Source organism: Zingiber officinale, chromosome 9A (genome assembly GCF_018446385.1).
Source record: "Zingiber officinale cultivar Zhangliang chromosome 9A, Zo_v1.1, whole genome shotgun sequence".
Taxonomy (NCBI): Eukaryota; Viridiplantae; Streptophyta; class Magnoliopsida; order Zingiberales; family Zingiberaceae; genus Zingiber; species Zingiber officinale.
The window spans coordinates 61678212-61688470 of NC_056002.1; the positions used below are offsets into that span (position 1 = coordinate 61678212).

Genomic DNA, 10259 nt, shown 5'->3' on the forward strand with positions numbered 1-10259 from the left:
GTCTCCAGAAACCTCCGACACCTCCTCCACTGCCGCCTGCACTTCCCGTGGTGGATGGCGGTGATCACGGCGAATACCACCTCCAAACCACCGCCATAGCCGCCCTTGGCAGCCCGCCGATGTGGATCCGGCCATCGTGTCGGTGTATTTCATTGTTCGTACCATTATTATGCTTGTTAGTCATTCGTATTATCTGGCCTGCGTGCCGTGTGTCGGCTTGTGAGCCGTTGTATTGTTCCGGGCCGCTACGACTCGATTGGCGACACGACCAGCTCATCCATCCATCCGAGGGCGCCCCCCTGGGCCAGGGTACGTTCTCGTACTCGGTATCTGTTTATTTTACTACTATTCTGGTATTATCTGGTTACTCATACATTTGTGGGATTCGCCTCGAGCACCGAGGTACCAGAGACCGGGGGAACCCGGTCGCTGGATACAGGTACAGTTGACCGGAGGAGGACTTCAGATGACTTGGTCAACGCAGCGGACAAATCATCAACCGGGTCATGGGGATGCGGTCAACCTTCCAGACACGTCATTCCGGCAGGTTCGTCTTCTCAGCTTCTAGACAGGATCAGTTGTATAAACAACTACATCATATTTTGGAATAAAGATAGCGAACTGGATGAATGCAAAATCTGTACTCACCCTCGTTATAAGAATGGTACTCGCATATCAGGGAAGAAGAAAAAAAATATTACTTGGAAAGTGATGTATTACTTTCGTTTGACTGCTAGACTTCAAGACTTGTATGCATCTGTCGCTACAGCTTGTCACATGACGTGGCATTATGAACATGATCATGAAGGAGGAATTATGTGTCATCCTTGTGATTCCTCTGTATGGAAACATCATGATACTGTATTTCCCTCGTTTGCAATGGAACCACGTAATGTGAGATTAAGACTTTTCGTTGATGAATTTCAACCATTTGGTCAATCGAGACAGCAATATTCATCTAGACCAGTTATATTAATACCATACAATTTATCACCCTGGATGTGCATAAAAGATGAATTTATGTTCCTTACTGTGCTTATTCCTATTCCAACCAATCCCAAAGGGAAGATAGATGTTTTCTTGCAACCGCTAATTTCAGAATTAAATGATTTATGGAATGTAGGGTCGGTGACTTATGATGTTGCAAGTAAAACTAATTTTAGATTTCATGCTACATTATTATGGGCAATCAGTGATTTTCCAGTATATTCAATATTGTCAGGATGGAGTACGGTGGGTAAATTAGCTTGTCCACACTACATGACAGATTCTGATATCTTTTCATTATCTTGTAGTCAGAAAGTATCCTGGTTTGATAATCACCGAAAATTTTTACCTGTTGATCACCCTTTCAGGCGGAATAAGAAACATTTCCTAAAAAATGTTGTAGTCAAAAAAACCTTCTCCAACATTCCATACATCAGGTGAAGAAATCATTGAACAAATAGACCGTTATGAATTTCTACCAGTATCTCAATCTGGTTCTGATAAGATAAATAGATACATTGTTAGGATGTGCCAGTGTGGTTGGGAAAAAAGGAGTATTTTTTGGGAGCTCCCCTATTGGAAGTATCTACTCATTCAATATAATTTAGATGTCATGAATGTTAAGAAAATTTTCTTCGATAATATCTTTAACACTATGATGAATGTGCTTGGAAAAACTAAGGACACTGCAAAATCTCGTGAAGAATTAAAAGAACCCTTCATAAAATAAAGGTCTACTCTGGTTTCTATGTTAATGGCCTCAAATTCCACGTGGCACAACGAGATTCACGGAGATTAACCTATAATTCTGGTGTTTACGTCAAAGGATCTATGGACAACAATAACACTCAGTATGATTACTATGGTAGACTTGAGGAAATCATAGAAGTTAAATATCCTGCATTACCTATTAAGAGGTGTGTGCTATTTAATGGTCATGGTATGATCCTACCCCCAAGAACATATATCAGAATACATCCAAAGTATAATTTAGTTGAGGTTAATGCAAACAAAAGGTTCAACAAGTTTGAACCTTTTATTTTTGGGGTACAAGCAGCACAAGTTTTCTATCTTGAATACCCTACAAAGAGAAGAAGACCGAGTGAATGGTTGTCTGTTTGTTGAATGAAGCCTCGCTCGATTATAGAAATGCCAAATACCATTACTGCTCAGGATGTTGATGCATTTCAGAATGACGAAGTGGAGAAACATTCAATTAATACACAACTTGAATCAACATCTCAATTACTTGTAGATGTTAATGTCACTTATGAGGAGATAGATGATGGAGAGATGTTCAATAGTGAAGATGAATTTGTACTAACAGAGTCTAGCGATGAAAACTTGGAAACTCTTAATGTTGATTAAATAGCTGCTAATGTTATGTCTGAACTGTTATTTTCTATATAATTTTGTATTGTGTTGCTAATGTTAATGTTATGCATGTGTGTAGATATATTTTTGTATTGTGATGTTAATGTTAATGTTATGCATGTTTGTAGATATATTATGTAAATATATTATTACTAGTACATGCATGCTATGTTATTATGCAGATATATTATTATGGTTGAGCAGCAGACAGTAGCACCCCGTAGCTATAAGGTTATTAGAGTTGTCGGAGATACATATGTATTTTTGTTATTAGTAATACAAGTTCATTAGTTTCTTCAATAGTTTTCATATCTATTTTTTTTCCTTGCAAATTTGTTCTTGATGGCCATCGGGTAGCCTCTTATATCACTACAAAGTTTAAAGAGCGAGTATGTGCTTCTGGTACTACATGGAAGCATGTAGACCAGGAGATGAAGACATTTTATTACAATGAATTCGTAGTAAGTAAAATTAATATATTTAGTATTCAATAATATATTTATCCTTTCATATACTAAAATCTATACTTATAATTGCAGAAAAGATATACATGGGAAGATAACCAAGAAGAACAGTTCAAAACTACATGGAATAGTTATTGTGCTAAACTTCACAGAGACCTCATGTATTATATAAGGAAAAAGGGCACTAGGCCGGCGTATGTTTCAGAGACGACATGGAGTGTATGGACAGCCACCTGGGCTGCAGAAAGATGGCGAGAAAATGATGAAAAGGCTCGATCTAATAGAAATACAGAGCCAGGTGGCTCGAGCACCGGAATCGCTCGGCATACATCAGGATCGAAATCTATTGTTGAGCATTCTATAGATTTGGTAATTTAATTTAAAGTTATACTTTCTAACAATTTTTTATTTTATTATCACATTAGTATGTATAATTATGTCCCAAATTATTTGTGTATGCAAGAGCATGATCTTGCTCGGTAGCCCACATGCATGGAGGTATTTCTGAAGACCCATAAAAAGAAAGATGGGTCATTTGTCGATTCTTGATCCCGAGCCCTACACGTAAGATTATTAACTTTATTACATTTGTTCATGCATTTTTTATTTTGATTAAATTTAATAATTGTTATCAAATTAAATATTGATTAATATTATAATTTTGAACACAAGAGTAAATGACAGAAAGAGTGGCTCAGGCCTCTCAACCACCATCAGAGGGGGAGGAGCCATAGTCTCTATCCACCGACGTGCTAATGAGATATATTATGATGTTGTCGGTGGAAGGACAAAAAACTCCACCCTCTACGGCCTTGGCTCCCATGCCAAAGTGGCATTTGATCGTTTGAGGTCTCCTAAGGGTCGTGCTAGTTCCTCTTCTTCTAGTGAGGTGTAGTCATTAAGACGCGAAAATAAATAACTGCACACTCAACTGAAGTCAATGGATGAGAGGATGACTTCTATGGATCAGTGGAGGGCTGCTGAGGAGAAGAGGAGGACTGACCGGGATACTCTCTTTGCCAGCATGCGAGAGATCGTGACAAATTTCGCTCGCACCCAGACGTCACATGGTCTTGAGTCACTGGAGACTCAAGACCCATCAGACTGTGGCGATTAGCATGTTTCGAGGTTTGTTCAACTGCTATTTAAATCTTTATTTATCATACAAGTTTTATGCAAAATATATTTGATTGTTTTATTCTACTCTGCTTATTTCTAAATATTAATTATATTATTATATGTTTCAGGCGTCAGGGGATACATATTCAGCACGATCATCATCATCATCTTCTTCTTTCTATCGAGTTATTTATTTTTTAAATGTGAAATTCATTATACATATATGTAATATTTTGAATTATACATCGATATCAATCTCATCATAATTTATTGTATTTTACTTTTTGCAAGATCTTACACTATTAGTTATTTTTGGAGTATTTGTTATCATGATATGGATTTATATATTTGAGCACGGAAATATTGTGATCTATATATGGATGCTTTGTTTATATTATGTTTGTTTCTATATGTTTTTATATGTATGGAGTGTTTGTTTCTATATGTATGGATTGTGTTAGTTTGTTTGTATCTATATATGGTTTGTTAGGATTTGGAAACTGTGATTGTATGAATTGGTAGTATATGTAAAATATGATTGTGTATGGATTGTATAATATGATGTTTATTTGTATGAAATACCATCGATTGTGATGGTTTTATATGGATATATAATTTGTATACATGGTTGAATGAAAATACAAATAGGTGCTGCTAGTTTTTTTTTATTTTATGACGGAATACCGACGAAAATTGTATTTCGTCGGTACTTTTGTATCGTAAATTTCCGACAGAAACGCTCTTTCCGTCGGAAATTACCGAAGGAATTGGTATTTCCATCAAACATTTCCGACGGAAATACCAATTCCGTCGGTAGTTTACGATACAAGATCGGTATTTTTTCGATACAGAGTCCCCTGGCTCCGACGAAAATTATATTTCCGTCAGAAAACTTAGCGACAACTGTCCAATGGGGTTTACCGACGGGATTATAATTCCGTCGGTATATTACCGACGGAATTTTTATTTCCGTCGGGAAAATAAATTCCGACGCATATCCTCGCAACCGATTGTTTTCCATGGGAAATCCGTCAGTAAGGCCTTGTACCGACGGATATTTTCGTCGGTAGTCTTGGAATTTTTTTTAGTGGTGTCCTAGTTGCCTCTCCGTCAATACTAAGGGCGAAGCCAGATTATGGTTTACCCGAGCTATAGTCCGGAGGCCGATTGCTCACAACTTGGAATCAATCCGAATAAATCATCCAAGCTGGCTCCACCTTTGATAAATATCAATAATAACTCATCCAATTTTCGTCTGACTCAAATTTCAAATAGGATCAAATAGCAAGTTTTATACTCTATTCTCCCATCTAATACTTCTCTAAGTCTCTAGGTATAAATCATGATCCGTACCATTACAGCCATGGCCCCTATAGCCTAGCAACCCTAGGATTCAAAATATTAGTCATATATAATCATTAAAATCGACAAAGATGCTGAACCTAATCTCTTTGTTTTTTTTTTAATTACTGTTTCTCATTGTTTTCGTCAGTTTTCACATCCAAAGACTAATTTAAGCATTTGAGAAATTTTATCGAACAATTTTAGTATTTTTTTAAGTTAACATGGAATGTTTAATGTAGGTCGATTAATTTTAAAAATAATTAATCTAATTTTTTTTATCAATTATCATGATAAATTTAAAACACCCACATTGAGTATCCTAACAATCCAACTTTCGGACATCAACTATCCATTAACAAAATTATTTATTAATTCAACCAAACTAAAACTTAATTGTTAGATATCTAAAAAATAAAATAAAAACATCCATTGCATCGTTATCTGGAGGCGCAATTTTAGTATCTTTTGACATGCATTGTTCTGTGTAAAGTCAATTTCATTTGTGAAAGAGGCTTCCACCTTAAAAGCTAAGCTCTCACGTTATCAACTAGTAAAGAGCATGCCAGTCAGTGATTAACACAGTGGCATGCGGAACGAGCAAGCAAAGGCAGAGGAAGGTGATCTCCCTAAATCCTAATCAATCATTACGCAGCCATATCAACAACACCATCCATCCTTTTCCATCCTCCCATGTTTCCCTCCGCTTTTTTGTCCCCCCGTAAAAAACGCCGGACTAAATTAACAAGCGAGGGCAAATGGGTCCGGTTTGGTCGACCGACAATCGACCGGTTCGATACGCGAGTAGACCGGTTCGACCGTAAGGAGAGAGGATTAAAGCCCCAGCGACGCGTGACCAACCGACACCGCTCGCCCACGTCACGTGCCGACTGCCGTGCCTGCGTGCGTCGCCCCGTCGGTGGCCTCGCCGCCGCTTGCGATTCCGTTAGTGGCGGTTAGTTCCGTACGGGTTAATGGATAACCAAACCCCACCCGACCGTGGTTGAGTTTCGAGGCGGGGCGTCTCTATAAAATGGTTGTCGCGAGCGTGTCCGGGAGATCGGCAATGGCGTTGGGATCAATGGGGCGTCCGGCATTGCTGCTTCTCTGCCTCGTACTGCTGATAGTAGTCGGTGGCGTCTCCGCCTCCAGGTACATTCTCTTCTTTACTTGTCTCTTTGTGGATCGTAAACAAGATCTGGAAGTAATGTGTATGGATCAGCGGATTTTAGTTCCCCTTTTCGCTTCGATTCATCTTCGATTGATCGGTCGAATTGGAATCAGAGGCAGCGTCGGCAGTGAATTCGCGGAATTGTAACTAAAAATTGGGGCTAACGAAGTTGTACTGTGGTTTTCTAGGGCGGGAGCTGGGGCGGCGGCCTCAAGTGCTTCTCCGGCTAACGAGTCGGCTTCCATGGGGAAGAGGTTAGTCGAATCTGAATCCTGGATTTTTCACTCACCTTTTCTTTTGATCTTCGTGCGACTGAGGTGCAATGTGTATGGATCAGGGGATTCCAGCTCCCCTTTTCGCTTCATCTTTTTTTTTTTTTTTCTTTTCTCAAAGCATTCGGGATATTTCGACGTTTGTTTCAGTTTATTGCTAGTCTTAGATTAATCGGTCGAACTCGAACCAGAGGCAGCTTCGGCGAGTGAATTCACAGAATTGCAACTAAAATTGGGGCTAACGAAGTTGTGCTGTGGTTTTCTAGGGCGGGAGCTGGGGCGGTGGCCTCGACGGGCTCGAGTGCTTCTCCGGCTAACGAGTCGGCTTCCATGGGGAAGAGGTCAGTCAAATCTGAATCCTGGATTTTTCACTCTGCTTTTCTATCGTGCCCCTACTGCCGATTTCTTCACAAAAAGTGCAAAAGCGAAAAACAAGAATGGATTATGTCGTTCAAAACAAAAAAGTGACAGAATCGAATAAAATATCTTGTCATAAATAGTTCGATCAAAAGAAACTTCTTGGGCGTGTTTGGTAATCTACGATTGTGCCCGTTTCCAACTTACATTCTTGAAATTTCCATCCATCGCCTCTTCCATCGATCTGTTCAAATTGTTATTTCCCTTTTTGGGTCAAAGAATTGCATTATTCTTACAATCTTTAGGTTTTACACAGTGCCGCCGAGCGTCAAACGGTGGCGGCCGTGGTCGACGATCCGGAACTGATCGCAGCTGAGGTTCACATGTAAGTTCTTTGAGCACCACTCCCACTCCATATTTGATAATTTCTTCGGATTCCGCTACTTTTTCATCGTCTCAAAAATGATACATTGATGCTAAAGCTACCAGCGAGGCTGAAAATTTCTTCGGTTCCGTACTGATGATTAAACTTTGTCCTCATTGCCTACGTTAAACACTTTTGTCAGGTTGTCTATCTATATTTGCAAGATTTTACCCCTGGGATCTCTCAGTGATCGAGTTATTGCTGTCCTCTGATTCCTTTCACCGTTGAGCACTTTTGCAGTGCAAGGATTATCCCTAAATAAGCATGCTGCGACATGATCGTAACATGGCCCGGTCTGCTCATTCTCCTGCATTCCAACAACCCCAAGGGCAACCAATTCTGCACATTCGATCAGAACTCATCGCTCATCTTTTCGAATTTGTCTTTGACAGGGTGACACAGAACAGCACGGCTCGCCGCAACCTCGCCTACTTGTCGTGCTCGACTGGCAATCCCATCGACGACTGCTGGCGCTGCGACCCGGAGTGGCATGAGAACCGCAAGCGCTTGGCAGACTGCGGCATTGGCTTCGGCCGCAACGCGCTCGGCGGCCGCGACGGTGAAATCTACGTGGTGACCGACCACAGGGACGATGATCCCGTGAACCCGCGGCCGGGCACGCTCCGCTACGCGGTCATCCAAGAGGAGCCCCTCTGGATCGTATTCAAGCGCGACATGGTCATCACCCTCTCCGAGGAGCTGATCATGAACAGCTTCAAGACCATTGACGGCCGCGGAGCCAACGTGCACATCGCCAACGGCGCCTGCATCACCATCCAATTCGTCACCAACATCATCATTCACGGCCTCCACATTCACGACTGCAAGCCCACCGGCAACGCCATGGTCCGTAGCTCCCCTTCCCACTACGGCTGGCGCACCATGGCCGACGGCGACGGCGTCTCCATATTCGGTGCCAGCCACATTTGGGTCGACCACAACTCTCTTTCCAACTGCGCCGACGGCCTCATCGACGCCATTATGGGTTCCACCGCCATCACCATTTCCAATAATTACTTCACCCACCACAACGAGGTCGCACAGTACTATCCTTTTTTCCTCGCACTAGCACATGCAGACCTGCTCTGCGATCTCTCTCAACATTTTTTCACAGGTGATGCTGCTGGGCCACAGTGATTCTTACGTGAAGGACAAGGCCATGCAGGTCACCATCGCCTACAACCACTTCGGAGAAGGTTTAATTCAGAGAATGCCAAGGTAAACGAAGATTTTTCAGTTAAGTTTTACTTTACTTGCTGGATTTTGATCAAGAAGGGGGGATAAAACACAGGTGCAGGCACGGCTACTTCCATGTGGTGAACAATGACTACACGCACTGGGAGATGTACGCCATTGGTGGAAGCGCTGACCCAACCATTAACAGCCAAGCAAACAGGTATCTTGCCCCTACCAACGCCTTCGCTAAGGAGGTAACCAAGAGAGTCGACACAGATTCAAGCGTGTGGAAGAGTTGGAACTGGAGATCAGAAGGTGACCTGCTTCTGAACGGGGCTTACTTCACCCCCTCTGGAGCTGGAGCATCTGCTAGCTACGCCAAGGCTTCTAGCCTCGGAGCCAAATCCACGTCCATGATTGACTCCATCACTGTCGATGCAGGTGCGCTGCGCTGTCGCAAGGGTGTTCAATGCTAACTGAAAGGTCAAAAGATAGGAAAAAGAGAGTATATCGACAAAAGGGTGTTCAACCTCCCCTGTTTCCGTTATAATTCGATCCATGGAGCAGGCGGAAGCGTTGCTGATTCGTTATCGCATTGTTTTCCTCTCGCTGATGGCTTCTTTTGTTTGGAGCATTGAGCAGTGAGCATTGATTTGAAGTTGAAATACTAGGATACGGTGGTATCTTTGTTGTGATGTAATGTCCAAAATTGAAGATTGTAATAGATGCTAGTGAAGGAAATTGTTGTGCATAACATTTCCACCTTTCTTCCTTTAAGTTACTTGTTGTTCTGCCTTTGATATTTGATGTTTGCTTTCAGAGCGAGAGAGGAAGTGAACCGGTCTGGTTGCAGACTTGCAATTTGCTTGATCGAAGGGGTTCAATATCCACAATTCAACTGAAGTTGAAGTTCTTTGTGAGACGAAGTTTAGAATTCGTATCTCAGTTATCATAATACACGTGCCAAATTCTCTTCGAGATGGAAAAAAAAACAAGGCTTTGGTAAATTTATGGGCAAAATTTGACTTACCCTGCCTTAATTGAGTTCTATGTACGTTAATCCTGTCCAAACTCGATGAAGACGGTTGACCGGAGATATGTCTCCTCGGTTAACTGTGCAAAGACTATGTCTGATCTGCAAGTATAGAAACATCAATGCCGGATCGAGGAAAATGTCTCTGGCGTTGGCCCTCCAACATTAAAGGCAGTTACTAGCAATAAAGAGAAATAGTAAAATAGTGGACAAAAGCTCTCAACAATGAGAATGTGTGCGCGTAACTCCTCTGGTGGTCTGACCCCCTTCATATAAGTTGTGGTGACGTGCGAGCACACACCCCAAGGCATATGGAGCCGCAGAATGTGCGAGCACACGTCCCAAAGTGCTCGCATGTTTCCATACTTGTCCAACGAAAGGACGTGTCAGTAAAACGTCTCTGACACCTTACCTTAACGGGACGTGCATATCCCTGACGTGATGATAGAACCTTCTATCGTACGATTCGTCGCTTGACCATGCCCCATGTCAGTGGGATGGACTCCCAAGAAGGTATGTTGAATGGGGCAAGGGGTCCCAC

At 41.8% G+C, this 10259-nt stretch overlaps 1 protein-coding gene across 2 annotated transcripts; it reads left to right on the plus strand.

Moving 5' to 3' along the window:
• Window positions 1–6307: 6307 nt before the first annotated feature.
• LOC122021540 (probable pectate lyase 20) lies at window positions 6308–9441 on the plus strand. Of its 2 annotated transcripts, XM_042579662.1 has the most exons (7): window positions 6308–6437; window positions 6645–6710; window positions 6995–7069; window positions 7402–7470; window positions 7902–8544; window positions 8624–8727; window positions 8801–9441. In XM_042579662.1, exons 1-7 carry the CDS (start codon window positions 6319–6321, stop codon window positions 9159–9161), a joined length of 1437 nt encoding a protein of 478 aa, XP_042435596.1. In that variant the 5' UTR covers window positions 6308–6318; the 3' UTR covers window positions 9162–9441. The 2 variants fall into 2 exon arrangements, with proteins under 2 accessions (XP_042435596.1, XP_042435597.1); XM_042579663.1 differs by lacking the exon at window positions 6995–7069.
• Window positions 9442–10259: the final 818 nt, after the last annotated feature.

Excerpts from the sequence above, each read along its gene's own strand:
- LOC122021540 (XM_042579662.1), top strand. The coding sequence starts at position 6,319 with ATGGTTGTCGCGAGCGTGTCCGGGAGATCGGCAATGGCGTTGGGATCA. Across the intron at positions 6,711-6,994 it reads TCGGCTTCCATGGGGAAGAG|GGCGGGAGCTGGGGCGGTGG; the intron begins GTTAGTCGAATC and ends GTGGTTTTCTAG. Across the intron at positions 8,545-8,623 it reads ACTTCACCCACCACAACGAG|GTGATGCTGCTGGGCCACAG; the intron begins GTCGCACAGTAC and ends ATTTTTTCACAG.